The sequence below is a fragment of the Lethenteron reissneri genome, chromosome 2, assembly GCF_015708825.2.
Source record: "Lethenteron reissneri isolate LAM-NWPU_2019-01 chromosome 2, ASM1570882v1, whole genome shotgun sequence".
Classification (NCBI taxonomy): domain Eukaryota; kingdom Metazoa; phylum Chordata; class Hyperoartia; order Petromyzontiformes; family Petromyzontidae; genus Lethenteron; species Lethenteron reissneri.
The window spans coordinates 4,447,646-4,465,555 of record NC_083780.1 but is presented as its reverse complement, the minus strand read 5'-3'; the positions used below and the strand labels follow the sequence as shown (position 1 = coordinate 4,465,555).

Sequence of the window (17,910 nt, the reverse complement as noted above, 5' to 3'; positions counted from 1 at the left end):
CGTGCTGCGGAAGTCTTCGTCACCATTTTTCTCGTCGTCTTCACCATCCTTCTTGTCGTCATCTCCATCTTCACCTTCTCGGGGCGTCACCAGTCAGGCAGCCTACCAACTGTCCGGACTGAATAACGTCGCCGACCGAGTTAGTCACTACACATGTATGCATGTACTGTAGATTAGAGAATAATGTGGACTAAGGCTCAGCTTCTGGGGAAATGGCTTAAATGCGTCGGAACCTCGCTCGGTTCTGGCAACGACTTCGCAACACTCATGCCCCTACAGGTTTTACCATTTGCCATTTTCCGAGCTGAGCCAAAACCAAACCGTAGAATTCTAACCGAATAAGACATCTGAATCTGGCAGGGCACCAAGCAGGCAAATAAGTGAGGTTAATAATTTTCGGGTTCTCGAGTGGATGGATGCTCTAAATGGTGTTTACCTACTTGGAGGATGGGCTTCGGAGAGAAAGAGACACGGAGGGATGTAGACAAACACGGACGTGAGATATCAAGAGAGATGCATGTACAGATAGATGTAGACATGGAGGGAGCCAAAAAGAAGGTCAATCATACAGAGAGAGATATAGAGAAATAAAAACTCAAAAGGAACGATATCCAGTATAACCATCGTAGATTCTTGGGACAAGGGCTGTTGAAGAAAACACTTCATTCATTTTGTGCCCACCAGTCACAATCATATGTGGGCACAGGCCCTCACACGGCCCATGGCAGTGCTACAATTTGTCAGTTGTGTGCAACACCTCCGTTAGATAACAGGATGAGTGAGGGATCGTCTGATCCTTGCAACAAACGTTGGCCGTGTTCTGGACCTGGTCGAGATGGACCACCATTGACAGTTATATTTGCTCTGGAGTGGCCAATACCTGAACTAACGCCGTTCAGGTATCGCCAGATTTTGTCCGTGGTTTTTCTGACCCCGGTGGAAGAGTATCCACTATTTAAAGACCTATACGAGCAGCTCCTGATGTTGCTTGAGGTCGTACATTCCAGCTGAGAGGTTTCATGGTGGTAATACAACGCTGGTGATGATATTTGAGTCTACTGGCAGTTGCTATGTATTTTATGTCTACTGGTAGCAGCTTTGTGATTTAAGTAAAGTGGCAGCTGCTATAAGCTGGTAGAGCTGATGCCTTGGGTCCTTGGTATGACGTGACCAACCTGTAAAGCTGGACACCGTACATCGAATGTGCAGGTGTGCAATGTCAGCCAAGAGGTAAACACTGTCTAAATTGGTTCGCTTGAGATAGCCAGTAATGCTTCTACAGAATGTATTTAATAATATTGCTGGGTCACTCTTTCTTGCACATTCAGACCCCTACCTTGCAGCACGTGCGCACTCCACTGGTGACCAGCAGAGAGTGAGTGCGGTTTACCTGAGTGTCGATGCATCCACTCCTGATTAGGTGTTCGCCAGTGTATGGATGATATTACCATTTGTGGACTCCCCTTCATCCTAATTTTCCCGACACGTATATATGTTGAAATTTTGTCACACCCAACCGTACTAATCAGAGGTGACTCGGACGTCAGAGATTCATTGAGAGTTGCGCCGAGGTCGACAGGATTAAAGCGGTGTGGCAGGTTACTGCCATTTCCGCGTGATGCTCAGTCCGCAGACTTGAGTCTCGATTAGTTGGCTCGTGCATAGACGGGTTTCTGCACGGTAGGTTTTCAGATTGTTAAAGGTAGCGTCTGAACAATGCATACTTTTTATCGAACGAAGATCAGCCTTTTTTGACGTGTGGTGCAATGTAGTTTATTGTGAACCTTTAAATCGGCTTGTACGTTTGGCACAAGAGGGAGATTCATCAAAAACTTATTGGCCTCCGATGTGGTATTTTCCCAGTTTGAAGAGTGACACTTTACTTGGAATCAAGGCAAATATGCAATTACCTGAAAGGTAAGTTGCCTCAAACAAATTCGTTTAAAAAACCTTTCACCCTTGCAAAGACATTAACGAGATATTGAGTTATTTTTCCACTAACAAGTGCAATAAATAGACGAGGACGTATGTCATATCACATGGAGCAGTTGATGCGAGTCCCTGGCGGCTGTGGGAGTCGAGCAGGGAAATTACCCACGGACAGTTGTATTGGTACCAGAGCACACAGCGCTATCTGGGTTGTTTACACTATTCTTAAAGACTTTACCCGAATTCTGGCCGATCCACGTGCTGAGATACAAGATGTCCGTGCAGGCGCAGTCCCAGGTGCATGTGTGCTTTCTGAGTGTCAAGAATCTTCGGCACAATAAACACACGCGCCGAAATATGAAAATGTTTCGCTAAAATTTGTCATTACGACACAAAGGCATGCATATTAAACGGAGAACATTTTACAATCAAAATGTGTTGATCAACGGATTATTACTGACAAGTAATGCTAATTAACAGCAGGGGATATAAAATTATGAAGAAGGTTACAAAGTGGGTCTCAAGAAAAAAGAGCAACACAATAAAAACGTTCAACAAGTTCCTAAAGGGATGTAAAATATCCATCAAAGAGATACAACTGGGGCACACTTCAGAGCATAGATACTGATGGCGGTTATTGAACGCAGAATGGATGAGAATGGGTCCGTGCTTTTGGCAAACTAAACTTAATAATAAAAAGCAATAAAGCGATGCGTATATGGAAATATAGATGTTAATATATGTTAATCAGTGTATATTATCAACTAGGACACGTTTTTGGAAAATGCCGTGTTGGGAAAAACCGCGTTTGACAAAGAATAGACCCTATCAGAAAAATAGAATTACATTCCAGGGTCAAAAAGTATCACCCCCTCCCTCTTTGTTTACATAATTCTCGATGATTTCCGCACTTGTTTTTATACTAAAATATGCTGAGTCGCTCTCCATGTCTTCTGTGTGTACACTCTTTCAATTTCACCTCAACACATAACCCCCGTCTCCATTACCTTTCCCACTCCACGGCACTCACGCCCAACGCTCGCCCCTGACACTGTTTCTTGAACGTTAATGATTCGCTATGTAGACGTTCTTATGACTGATATCCTCAATTACTGGAGGAATAGATGCATGCGATAATGTGAAACATTTACGTTGTTCTATTGTTCCGTTGTACATGAGTGTGTTGAGTGTGTTATACAAAGAAACATACATAGACAAAAACATATGTGATTAATAAATCGTCTTCACAATCGATTCGTTCACACCTTCCAACCGATGCAGCACTTCTTATCGTCTAGCCGAAACATCACCTTAATCTTCAATATAATCAAAGTGGGAGTGAAACTTCAGTTTGGACTCGATGATGAATACCAAGTATTTGTAATTCCCCACTGGTTCGATGTGTTGATTATCTTGATACACAACCTGGGTTGTTAATGTGGCAGGATTTATCTTATTGGAGATAATAATTACTTTTGTTTGATTTTCCTTCAGCACTTATTTGAGGGAACAAAGGAGATGTGGAATGAGGTCAAAATCACTTTGTAATGTAAGGTATTACTGCTTCTTGTAAAATTCCACTTAACATTATTGCAGTATCGTCAGAAAAAATGCCCACATTAGAGAATTTAAGTTGGTCTCCAAGAATATTAACTAAGAGGGGGAATAAAATTGGTCCAAGTGTGGAGGCTTGTGGAACTGCCTTCGTGGTTAAAACATTTTAGGTACCAACTTTCGACGGAAACAACCTGATTTCGCTAAAAAAAGTAGCTATTGAACCAGTCAATTGTATGGCGGCAGAAATCGAGGCTGTCGAGTCGTTTGAGTAGGATTGCACGACCTATCGTATCGAAGGCTTTGGACAAGTCAAGAAAAGTGTGGCATCGTATTGCTCATGGTCCAGTCTATTACATACAAAATCAAGGAAGCCGAGTACAGCTACGTTAGTGAAAGGGTTTTTTTGTAGAAGCCTGGTTATTTAAAGTGAGACAGCCCATCTGTAGACGTGTAATTGTTCATTTGGGCCTTGAGACTCTTCTCAAAGATGTAAATTTATGGTGATAGGATCTAAATTGGCCGGTAATTGTTGGAGTCGTCTGTAGATACACCTGTGGCGAAGACGACGAACGAACGCAGTTTTCAATTCATGGGGCACTGCGGCTTTCTTGATCGATAGGTTATAGAGATGGACTAGAGGTTTATAGATTATATTATCCGTTGTGACCAACTAAAAAGTGAGTAGTTTATCTGCCCCAATGGAGGAGGGTGTCTGTCCTGAGGCTAGTTGGCTGAGCACATCCGGCGCTGTGATATTAAATATAAACGGTTCAGGCGGATCCCCAATGTTATCGAAAGGGGTGAGGCTTGAGATGGGGGAAGAGTTGCTGAGCTCAAACTAGGAACAGTTTGAATGCACCGATCTATCGAAGATGTGACCATCTGAAGGCCGTTTATGATATTTTTTATGTTAGCGAGGTGTTTCCTATAAATTGTCATGTTTACATCATTATACCTCCTTTGCCAGTATCAAAATATAATAATAGGGTTTTCCCCTTTTTCTGGCAAAAAAACTGAAACCTTTTTTACAAGGAATCATGTGTGCATTAACGAAATGCAAACAAAAAACATGCAGATAATATATGCATTGTCCTTGAAACTGATTGGTCCACACCAGAAACAGCTTTCTTTTGAGCCTCGTCTCAATTGGTGCTATAGACCAGAGGATGCCAAAAGGCGAACAGCTCAAAGACAATGCACTATCAAAGTAATGAGGGCTCGGGGTAAGCATCTACATCATTAGACCTCCTTTGCCAGTACCAAAAGATAATGAGAAGGTTTTTCCACTTTTTATCTGGCAATAAAACTGAAACCGTTTACAAGGAATCATGTGTGCATTAACCAGAATACTTGCGGTAAAAATGCAAACAAAAAAACACACTCTGATAATATATGCATTGTCCTTGAAACTGATTGGTCCACACCAGACACGGCTTTCTTTTGAGCCTCGTCTCGATTGGTGCTCGACCAGAGGACGCCAAAAGGCATACAGCTCAAGACAATGCACTATCAAAGTAATGAGGGCTCGGGGTAAGCATCTACATCATTAGACCTTCCGAATTGTTAGTCCAGCGTGCGTAATATACATCACACCACGACAGCATCCCCTATGCAGATGCGAGGGGACTAATGGTCACATTGGGTTTAGTATACTGCACTTCTTTTGGGGGAAGCTTTGCCAGGTTAGTACAGTCCTGCTCTGTGTTTAATCCCTGGTAAGCCATCTGAGTGAGCACCTGGATTATCATCTCTCTCTCCCGTTCCCGTCATCTGCCCTTGCTGTTGTCGCAGCTACATAAGCTGAGAGTTGAAATCGTTTCTGTCTCTGAGGTGCGATGGCCGGAGAGTGGTGGGATCAGTAAAGGTGGATCCACCCACAACTGCTCTGGTTGATCCCGGGCAAACCCCAGAACGTGGTGGCTGTTGTGATCTCAAGCATTCTGATCTCGTCAGTGCAAAGGGCTACCATACGTGATGCTTTTGACACTGAGGTGCACTCCAGAGTGTCTCTTCTTGACTGCCATATTATTATTGGAATAATTTGTACTTGTAATGCACCACGACAGTATTCGCTCATTCTCGACAACGGAGAACGACTCGACGGCACGTGGAGAAAGCATAGACACGATGGAAGGTGACCATGCGCTGAACTGGCGCCAACAATTGCCCAAGCTCTGTCTTCTTTAGATGAGAGTGTTGTTGATCAATTAATGAGCAATTACATGTGGGGGGAAACTGGAGCACCTGGATAAAACCCACACATGTCTCCCACAAAGATCTATTAGGTGGAGTCCACATTTACTATACTGCATTTTCCTTGCGAACCAGGCTATGGCTCCTACTCTACGCGCACGGGAAAGGAGTTTCTGAACATTTGTGTGGTGAGTCACCAACCCTTGCTGGATTACAGGCCACGTGCACTGCCATCAACGTTCCTCTTGAGGCGCCAGCAATTTATGAGCACCAGAATCATGGCCCTACCTTATGAACACAACCCCATTGTCGTTAGGAATCGTCATCCACAAAAATAATGGGCAGATGGCTCGGAGGTCAGAGAGGCCTGAGCTGGAATTGTTGTCTTCCCGGCTTAGAATCTGTGTTTCAGCTACCTGTGATTCATATCATCACAGGCGCCCGACATCGCGCAAGGCAGTGGTGAAATTCTTGACCCAAAGAATATTCAATCAACAGAGGCAGATATTTGTTTCATTTGTAGGGGTGTCAGGGGAAAGATTCCCACCAATAGGAGGGTTCGTGGGAGGGGTAATCGAGGAGATATAAGGGGAGAACGGGCGGGAAGAAGGGGCCTTTGGCGGGAACGAGATTGGGACGGCTGGGGACAGGTGTGGATGGGAGAAAATGATTAAAAGACGAAACCCCTGCAATCTTGTGTCGGCTCTCCTTTACACATTCATGCGATCTTTATTGAAGGAACAAAATTTATAACAAAAAATATAAGAACAATTACACGCAGTTATGGAATGGGTCACAACCCGGCTCATCTCGAGGACACCGCAGTGTTCCGGGGCATTCTCAATCGCTGCGTTTAAATTTCGGAATGAACCGGTCTTGGCACTGAGATTTGCAATCGCATCCAGCTCTACGCAGCTTATGATTGTTGCTTCAAGAGCATTACACCCACAGATGCGAATGCAATCCCGAATGATAAAAGTGTTTCATTGATTATTTTTACTTATATAATTACTTCTGTCACTTTATGCATTGTCATTGAAACGCGTCTTCGCGTTTGCAGGCCTGCCTCCAGTCCGTTGTTATTATTCCATTTGTTGTTAAAATACTTTTGCCACTCGCTGCGTTTCATTTCCTACTAGTTCTTGTAACGTATCATCCCTCGTAATTCCCTGTGCATGTAGCATTATTGCCGCCTTCATGGGCAGGTCGCTCTTGGAAAACGAGCTGTTGAGCTCAAATAACCTCGCCTCTTTCAAGAGAGTGTACATCTCTCAGTACGTTTCATAGCATATCTCTCAATACAGGACAGCTGGCTATCTACCTTGAACTGTGCCATTCCTTGATTTTAATAAATGACCTTTAATATGAGGGAGGATAAGATTTTATGTATTGCAAATTATATTTCCTGGAGTATATTGCTATGTTGATATTTTATGAATGCCCTCGCCTCTTCGGCTGAGACTCGGCTCCCTCCCCTGGCCTTACCTCGTTCCAAATGCACACACACAGTTTGGATGCTGCACCTCTACCGAGAGTCACGTGCTATTCCTGTCTGCGTTCCCGTGGTGGTTATTGTTGTTGTTTAAATCGCTCGATCGCATTCGCTTCACATCGTGCTCACGCCCAGTCCAATAGTTCATTACCTAGTCCTTATTGCTGTTGGTGGTGCAATGTGCCTGTTGTTTATTTTGTTAATGTTGTTACGTATTGTTCTTTAAGCACAATGTTTGCCTGCACCTATGACACGTTCTGTTCCGTTGTTGCCCGTTTCTTCTGTACGTATCACTTTGATGTCGTTGTTGCTCTTGTGTAGCGCTAATGCACCACGGGATCACCCTTGCAAGCTAGCTTGGTAGCTGGCTACACAGGACTTTCCGTGTTTACGAATACACATTAATTGATTGTTTGTTTTCTTTATTGATAAACTAAGTGTTTAATATATTCTACGGTTTGGGATTTCGTGTGAATTGTATTTTATGTAATTCCATCTGAGACGCCTTCATCGATATCAAGTGTGCACACTGATTTATGCAGCACCTACCTGTTGACAGACTATATATACATTAATCGTAATTTCATTGGCCCAAGTTTTTTAGATTGAACTTATTTTCAAAATTCCGATTAATATTTTTCACGCATGCAATTTTTTTGGCCATTATTTGATTATTTTCCAGAATTGGAATTTATTTTCCAGATTCGAATTATTTAACATAGTTGTTTTTTTTTTTTTTTTTTTTTTTTTTTTTTTTTTTACAAATGGCTTATTTGTTTTAAAAAACAAAATCTAAATATTTTTTGGAAAATTTTACATATCATATTCACTTAATCTCTAACACTATATCAAATATATGTTAATATATTTAACTACATATATCCTGATAGCAACTTAAATATTGGTTAAGAACCCTGCATTGTTTGTATATTGGCCCCACCATATTGAGGAGCATCTATGCACGAACACTGCGCGGGACATGCTACTGCACTTTGCACCAGGGCGCCAAAGGCGACCAGCGTGGCGATCCACTTGATCCACATGATGATTGGCTCCTGCAGGCTGATGGGCGAGAGACAAAAACGGACAGGGCGCGTTAAGTACCATCGTAAACGCATCTCGCACCGAAGGGATTCATGCGCGTGCCAAAATTTGCCAAAATTGGCCAAAAATGCGATTAGCCGCTCGAAGTTATACACCGGGAAGTGCGACACGTGGCAGGCTGCATCTGCATTGCTGCTGTTGAATTTGAGACGAAGGCAGAAGCGAACGGGTTCGTGCCCTGGTTAGTCCAGAAATTAAATGAGGCGAATTAATTGTTTAACTTAAAAAAAACATACAGACGCCCAGTTATTCTGATCGAGTAGGCGCACATTGCAAGTGCATTGCATCCTCGACCCAAACGTTCATCAAACGAGCGACGTTTTGTCTTCACATTCGATCGACTGAGCATAATTAACACTCGGTGCAGAGCCATCGAGTGTGAGGACGCCGGCACGCGCTGTCAACCCTGCGTGGATCCATCGCCATCAGAATTCAGCAGCAACGACGACAAAGACAATTTGACAAGCGCACCGCCACACACAATGCGAACATTTCTCACGAAGCAAGATTCAAACGGGCATTTAACAAGTAAGCAACATCTTTCGAAATGGCACGGAGAGGATCCGAGCAGAAGTGTTGCAGGCTCACCCGAGTAGCGGAGAGCGTGAGAGTGTTGGGGAGAGAGAGCGAGAAAGGAGACAGTGGTGGCTGTAGCTGGAGCTGTTGAGAGCTGCAGAGCCGAGTCGCTGTGCCTCTCTGGACTCAGGCGCCCCTTTTTATACGAATCTCAATGAGGAACTGCCGACGTCAGAAAAGGAACTGGAGCCAATTAATTGTTTAATTTGTGTAATTTGCATGATATTTAATTTATTAGCCACTCGTTAGCGCTGAGTCGGCTACCGCAGCGGTCGAGGCCAGCTTCTGAGTTGCTGTTATGTAAAAAAAGATATATCCAACGTAGTTGTTTTGTGGCGGTTATTACAACACATGCACATCCACACACTTGGGCGACGGTGAAAATTCCCTTTTTAATGAACCGTGGCACATATTGTTAAGAGTGTAATACAAATGTTGGAAGCATTTGTTCGTACTTTGAAGTCATAGTGGGACATTGTCAAATTCTAGCAGAAGATGGAAAATGAAAAGATACGCACAATTACTGCAACATTATAATTATTGAGCACACGTTAACATCGCCAAAATCTTGATAAATTTAGCGACGGCTTGGGGAGGACTTCATCCAGCAGTGGATTAGACGTGATTATGAGGGTGATGGTGGTGATTCATCGTAAATATAATTTAATTTATAGCAACTTTTAGCCTCGTGGCACGATTGTTTGGGCATTTCAAGTCCCAGTGGGGTTAAGGTATGAATGTGTGCCAATGCATCTCGGAGCTGCTGCTAGAAGAGCCACAACATAAAGTCTTGCTAAAGCGGCCATCCCAAGAACAAGGTTTTAGCTCCGTCAACACGTTAGGGATGGGGGGGGGGGTTCAAATTTCCCCCCTTATTTTAATAAATAGGTTTAATTTCATATACAAACTCTCTGCAATGGTGGAAGAGGGGATGACGGCTGGACACAATGCAAGTCCAAATGAGTCGTTGGACTCGGAGCCTCTACTCATCTATACACAGGGGGTGAGAGCTACGGGCAAAACGATGCATGATAGACAAAAGCAAATGGTTACTCATTTCGTTCAGCGCACCTTCGATGAGCACGGTTGGCTATGTACGGTGCGATAGAAGTTCAACATACATACACGTTTAAAGTTTGTTTAACATTGCGTCTTTGCACTCCCCCCACCTCCTCACCTATGCCCCCTTTAAACAATGTGACGCAATTGGGTTCAATATCCTCATAATCACAAGTTCTTATTACAACATATTATTGGCGTGTATGTCCATTTAGCGATAACTATTTAAAATATCATCATACTTATTATTATAAGGGTACGACTTACTATAATGTATCAAGGTGAGAACCCACTGACACAACAAACATATTTCACAACGGCGTCTAACACCAAGCGATTCCAATAGCCCAGTGGAATTATACACATCGTGTACGTCGGTAACATACCGAGCAATCATACTGAGCTTTCAAGCATCTAACATTTAGAGCTATCATTCAGATATAACCGACATAGATAATAGACAGAGCTACCATATGGAGCTAACTTACACAGACACAATATGTGATAATCTTAAAGATATATCTTAGAGATAACTAATAGCAATTATACATTGCTATTACACTGTATCAAACACGGGCACTCTATTGAGTTATCATACAGAGCTAACATAAATGGTTTCATACAGAGTTAAGATTAAGAGATCCTGCAAAGCAAGCACACAAATATATTATACTAGCGGAAGTACCCGGCTTTGCCCGGGTGAAAAATATATTTCTTAAAAACCTTACATATATATACACAGATACTAAGGTATTGTCAAAGCCCGGTGGGCTGTTTGTACATTTCTCCACCAAAAAATATATAAGAGGCTTTCACAAGTCCAAAAAGCTGTAGAAAGTGTGGGGTAAATAGTTGATGTCAAAATGTTTCCGAAAATTGTGGTCTTCCCCCCCCCCTCAAAAAATATCTTTACCCCTCGTAGGTATATATACTAACAACACCTTACATACAACAGAGGAAGTGGTATCTATTGACTCTGTAGTAATATCTACTGACTGTACCGTAGTATCTACTGAGCCAGTAGTAGCTACTGACTGTGTAGTAGTATTTAGTGACTGCAATAACTACTGACCATAGTAGTATTTACTGGGCCTACAGTAGTATCTACCGACTATATACTCGTAACGACTAACTGTATAGTATCTGCTGACTCTATAGTTGTATCCACTGACTATAGTAGTAACTACAAAATCTATAGCAGTATCTACTCACTCTATAATAGTATCTACTGACTCTAGTAGCTACTCACCGTAGCAGTATGTACTGACTGTATAGTAGCATATACTGACTGTAGCAGTATTGACTGACTGTAGTGGTATATACTGACTGTTTTAGTATTTACTATAGCGGTATCTACCAACTCGATAGCAGTATCTACTATCACTACAGCAGTGTATACCGACTGAGGTCGTACCTGCTATCACTACAGCAGTGCATACTGCTGTGTTGGTACCTGCTATGATTACAGCAGTGCATACTGCTGTGTTGGTACCTGCTATGATTACAGCAGTGCATACTGCTGTGTTGGTACCTGCTATGATTACAGCAGTGCATACTGCTGTGGTTGTATCTGCTATGATGAGAGGAGTACATATTGTGGTTGTGGTACCTGGTATGATAACAGCAGTGCATATTGACTGTACTCATCATTCACCCTCACCATTCACCACTCACAACTCACTCTTACCACTCATCCTCACCACTCACCACTCCCACTCACTATTCACCATTCACCCTCACAACTCACCACTCACCAACCTCCCTCACCAATCTCCATCACCACTGACCCTCACCACTCACCCTCACCAATCACCACTCGCCCTCACCACTCACTCTCACCACTAACCCTCACCAGTAACCCTCACCACTCTCACTCAACACTCTCCCTCACCACTCACTCTCACCATTCACCCTCACCATTCAGCCACACCACTCACCCTCACCACTCACCCTCACCACTCACCGTCACAACCACCACTCACCCTCACCACTCAACTTCACCCTCACTACTCACCATTCATCCTCACCAATCACCACTGACCAATCACCACTCTCCACTAACCCTCACCACTCACGCTCACCACTCACCCCTCTCCGCTCACCACTCACCCATCACCACTCACAACCGCCACTCACCCTCACCACTCATCCTCACCACTCACCCTCACAACAACCACTCACCCTCACCACTCACCCTGACCACTCACCACTCACCCTCACCACTCACCCCTCACTAATCACCACTCATAACCGCCACTCACCCTCACCACTCACCACTCACCCTCAACACTCACCCTCACCACTCACCGTCACCACTCACCCTCACTACTCACCACTCATCCTCACCAATCAAACCATCAACAATCACCACTCACCCTCACCACTCACCCTCACCACTCACTCTCACCACTCACCACTCACCCTCACAACAACCACTCACCTTCACCGCTCAGCACTCACCCTCACTACTCACCCTCACCACTCATCCTCACGAATCACACCCTCACCAATCACCACTCACCCTCACCATTTGCCACTCACCCTCACCACTCACCACTCACCCTCACCATTCACCCTCACCACTCTCCCTCACCACTCTCCCTCACCACTCACCAGTCACGCTCACCACTCACCCTCACTACTCACCACTCACCCTCAACACTCACCCTCACCTCTCACCACTCATCCTCACCAATCACACCCTCACCAATCACCACTCACCCTCACTGCTCACCCTCACTGCTCACCCTCACCACTCACCCTCACCACTCACCCTGACCACTCACCACTCATCCTCACCAATCACACCCTCACCAATCACCACTCACCCTCACTGCTCACCCTCACTGCTCACCCTCACACTCACCCTCACCACTCACCCTCACCATTCACCACTCACGCTCACCCTCACCACACACCCCTCACTAATCACCACTCACAACCGCCACTCACCCTAACCCCTCATCCTCACCAATCACACCCTCAACAATCACCACTCACCCTCACCACTCACGGCCAACACTCACCCTCACCACTCATGCTCACCACTAACCCTCACCACTCACCCTCACCACTCACTAATCACCTCTCACAACCGTCACTCACCCTCACCACTCACTCTTACCACTCACCCTCATCACTCACCCTCACCACTCACCCTCACAACAACCACTCACCCTCACTACTCATCCTCACCAATCGCACCCTCACCAATCACCACTCACCCTCACTGCTCACCCTCATCGCTCACCACTCAACCTCACCCTCACCACTTACCCCTCACTAATCACCACTCACAACTGCCACTCACCCTCCCCACTCACCCTCACCACTCACCCTCACCAATCACCACTCACCCTCACCACTCACCCTCATCATTCACCCTCACCACTCACCCTCACCATTCACCCTCACCACTTTCCCTCACCACTCTCCCTCACCACTCACCCTCACCACTCACCAGTCACGCTCACCACTCACCCTCACTACTCACCACTCACCCTCAATACTCACCCTCACCGCTCACCACTCACCCTCAACACTCACCCTCAACGTTCATCACTCACCCTCACCACTCACCCTGACCACTCACCACTCATCCTCACCAATCACACCCTCACCAATCACCACTCACCCTCACTGCTCACCCTCACCGCTCACCCTCACCACTCACCCTCACCACTCACGCTCACCCTCACCACTCACCCCTCACTAATCACCACTCACAACCGCCATTCACCCTCACCACTCAACACTCACCCCTCACTAATCACCACTAACCCTCACCACTCACCCTCACCACTCACTAATCACCTCTCACAACCGTCACTCACCCTCACCACTCACTCTTACCACTCACCCTCACCACTCACCCTCACAACAACCACTCACCCTCACAACAACCACTCACCCTCACTACTCACCCTCACCACTCATCCTCACCAATCACACCCTCACCAATCACCACTCACCCTCACTGCTCACCACTCAACCTCACCACTCACGCTCACCCTCACCACTCACCCCTCACTAATCACCACTAACAACCGCCACTCACCCTCCCCACTCACCCTCACCAATCACCACTCACCCTCACCACTTACCACTCACCCTCACCACTCACTACTCTCCCTCACCACTCTCCCTCACCACTCTCCCTCACCACTCTCCCTCACCACTCTCCCTCACCACTCTCCCTCACCACTCACCCTCACCAGTCACGCTCACCACTCACCACTCACGCTCACCACTCACCCTCACTACTCACCCTAACCACTCACCACTCACCCTCAACACTCACCCTCACCGCTAACCACTCACCCTCACCACTCACCCTGACCAGTCACCACTCATCCTCACCAATCACACCCTCACCAATCACCACTCACCCTCACTGCTCACCCTCACCGCTCACCCTCACCACTCACCCTAACCATTCACGCTCACCCTCACCACTCACCCCTCACTAATCACCACTCACAACCGCCACTCACCCTCACCACTCACCCTCACTACTCACCACTCATCCTCACCAATCACACCCTCAACAATCACCACTCACCCTCACCACTCACGCTCAACACTCACCCTCGCCACTCATGCTCACCACTAACCCTCACCCTCACCACTCACTAATCACCTTTCACAACCGTCACTCACCCTCACCACTCACTCTTACCACTCACCCTCACCACTCACGCTCACCCTCACCACTCACCCCTCACTAATCACCACTAACAACCGCCACTCACCCTCCCCACTCACCCTCACCCCTCACCACTCACCCCTCACCACTCACCCCTCACCCCTCACCCCTCACCACTCACCCCTCACCACTCTCCCCTCACCACTCACCCCTCACCCGTCACCACTCACCCCTCACCACTCACCCCTCACCACTCACCCCTCACCCCTCACCACTCACCCCTCACCCCTCACCACTCACCCCTCACCACTCACCCCTCACCACTCACCCCTCACCACTCACCCCTCACCCCTCACCACTCACCCCTCACCACTCACCACTCACCCCTCACCACATGTTAAGGGCGATCCTAAAGGAATCTACAACCTTCGATGATTCCTTTGCGCGATTCAAAGAATCGATTCCTGGCGCATAGGAGGTTTCCATTTTTAATTACAGAGTTTTATTTTCATTGTTATGTTATGTTTTAAAGTTTTCAGGAGTTTTTAATTATATTTTAGCCCCGGTCAACGCCGGATATTTCCCATTCGTAGCAGTTTATATCAACTGTATAACCAACTTATATTAAACGGAAATAAGGCGATTCTAAATGAATCTACAACCTTCGATTCCTTTTCGCGATTCAAAGAATCGATTCTTGGCGCGGTCGGGTTTATAATTTTAATTACGCAGTTGTATTTTCATTGGTATGTTATGTTTTTAAGTTTTCAGAAGATTTTAAATGTATTTTTTCCCCCGGGCAACGCTGGGTATATCGAGTTTATACCACAAAGTCGTCGCTTGACACATGTGGGGTGTAGAGGCCTAGTACCGTGCAGAGCCTCCGGCCTCACCTAGATTGCCCACCCGGCTGAGGCTGGGTACTGGGGCCGTTACCCCACCCCCGCGCTACAATAATACTGTCTAATCGCTATAATTGTATTATCTACCGACCCTATGATTTTAATTGCACACATTGGGGTGGGGGGGGGAGTGAAGAGGACGTGAAACTTTGATGAATTTACCTCAGAGTCGCGTGTTAATGCGTGCGTATATTTTTAACGGGAATTAAAAATGGCGTCCACCCCGCAGCAAAGTTGTTGCTACCCGTTGCCAGGGGCAACCGCCGTGGTCCGCGCCGGCCGGCAATATTAAATAAATAAATAAAGAATTAAATAAATAACTAAAGAGAAATCGCACTAAATCGATAATCGGTCCGATTTAAAGTTTAGAGACGAAAAATCGGAAATGCCTAAGTTTACCGCGGGCCTGGGGCGTGCCCACCTGCAAAATTTAATCTCGGCGAACCCCACGGTCCGAGAGCTAAATCCCCCGGAAGGGAGCGTACGCAGACGGACGGACAGACAGACAGACAAAAAATGAATTATATAAGTTAGATAGAGATTCATACTGAGCCACCATGCACAGGTAATGTACAGAGTTATCATAAAACGCTATGTATGATACAGAGATAACATCCACAGCGATTACACAGAGCTGAAATTTAGAGCTATCACATGGGAATATCATACAAAGCTATCAAATATATCTAACATATACAGTATATGCACACATAACTATCACACAAAGCTATGGCACAGAGCTATTTTCCAGAGCTAACAAAGATTATAACGGTTGACTGTGTATAGTGCCAACAAAGTTCAACATACATAAACTAAATAAAAAAATAAACTAAAGAGCTTTCATTTAGAGCTTAATAAATAGCTAATCGACAGAGCTATCATATAGAGTGAGCATAGCAAGCTATGATGTGTAGCTAACATAGAGATTCATATAGAAATATCATACGGAGCGATCATACGTTATAATATGGAGCTTTCATACAAAGCTAAGATATATAGGTATTAAACAGTGCTAACATACATAGATATCATAAGGTTTATACGGGATTTATCCAAAGTTCTTGAAACACCTTAGCCAAAATGGATGCCGCTGGTGGGCCAGATTGCTTTCGGACACAATGGCCTCAGGCAAAATTCGGAATAAATTGTGACAAACGAGGGTCATTGCGAATCCGAGGCCCAAGAAATCAACCACAGAACCAAATAACTTCTGCTCCATATACCTGCTTAGCACGGTGTACAAACTCATCGAGAGAATGCTACTGACCAGTACATCACCAATTTTCGAGGAGGCTATGCTAACTTAACAGGCTGGTTTCCGCCCTGGCCGCAGCACATGCAAGCAAGTGCTGGCACTCACCTCGCACATTGAAGCTGGCTACCAGCGCAATGACATCACAACAGCTGCTTTCGTCGACTTATCAGCGGTCTATTACACAGTATGGTGGGAGGGCCTCATGCTAACGGTTTTGATGGTCATCAGATGCCAGCAGACCCTCCGACGCCTATTATCACTAGTGTCCAACCAGCAATACCGGGTCCACCTGGGAAACACTATCTGCAGAGTCCGCTTACTCAATAACCGGCTCCCACAAGGATCAGAGCTTGCTCCAACACTTTTTAATATATATATGTGACCTCTCTGTTACCATCAGCCAGAAATTTGGCGACACCGATGATCTGGCACTTACCATCAAACGAAGGACCCAAACTGAGGTACAAGGCGACCTTTGTTCGAAGACCTCAAGAAACTCGAAATGTACTTCAAGTACCAGAGGCTCTGCCCAAACCCAAGTAAAACTGCGGTTACATCATTCCACCTGAAAAATGCAAATGCTGACCAGAAACTGGCCGTCACTTTCTGTGGCGAAGAGGTCCAGCATGAGAAGTCACCAAAATATGTCAGTGTAACTCTGGACAGGAGGCTCACCTTCCTCGAACATCTGCAGAATATTGCTATAAAAACTAAATCACGAGTTAATCTACTTCATATAGTCACCGGAACAACATGGGGGGGGGGGGGGGGCGCAATGATGCTCCGGACGGCCACTACAGCAGTAGTTCTCTATGGCAGCATATTGTGTTCCAGCCTGGAACAAAAGCATGCACATGAAGCTGGTGGACAGACAGCTAAATGTACCCATGAGGATCATCTCAGGGATGCCAAAAAGCACACTACTGAAGTGGCTTCTGGTCCTCACAAACATTACTCCTCTGTAGCTCTGCCGCGATGCCGCGTCTGTGAGGGAGTATCGCACGACTATCAGAAATCCTAACATCCCAATAAACAAGGACATCTCCATGATACTGCTGCACAAACTCAAATCCCTAAAACCCTTTCTGTCAATAAGCAAAGAACCTCCATGACGTTGACTTCACCACCAAAGCACGATGGAGGGAAGCCTGGGAAAACACCAACCTGCTGCAGAAATCCATCATCAGCGACCACATAA

General features: G+C 45.6%; 2 protein-coding genes across 2 annotated transcripts in view; one reads left to right on the top strand and one right to left on the bottom strand.

The window, feature by feature from the left end:
- LOC133341581 (slit homolog 2 protein-like) overlaps window positions 1-8,950 on the bottom strand; it is a 120,186-nt gene extending 111,236 nt beyond the window's left edge. The window contains exons 1-2 of the mRNA XM_061550220.1: window positions 8,864-8,950; window positions 8,145-8,233 (exon numbers count right to left, since the gene is read on the bottom strand). Of these exons, the coding sequence (XP_061406204.1) occupies window positions 8,145-8,214 (70 nt within the window). The 5' untranslated portion in view covers window positions 8,215-8,233; window positions 8,864-8,950. The remainder of the gene's footprint in view (window positions 1-8,144; window positions 8,234-8,863) is intronic.
- An 8,264-nt stretch (window positions 8,951-17,214) lies between these two features.
- LOC133341565 (platelet glycoprotein V-like) overlaps window positions 17,215-17,910 on the top strand; it is a 44,170-nt gene continuing 43,474 nt past the window's right edge. The window contains exon 1 of the mRNA XM_061550219.1: window positions 17,215-17,251. Coding sequence (XP_061406203.1) covers window positions 17,215-17,251 — 37 coding nt within the window. The remainder of the gene's footprint in view (window positions 17,252-17,910) is intronic.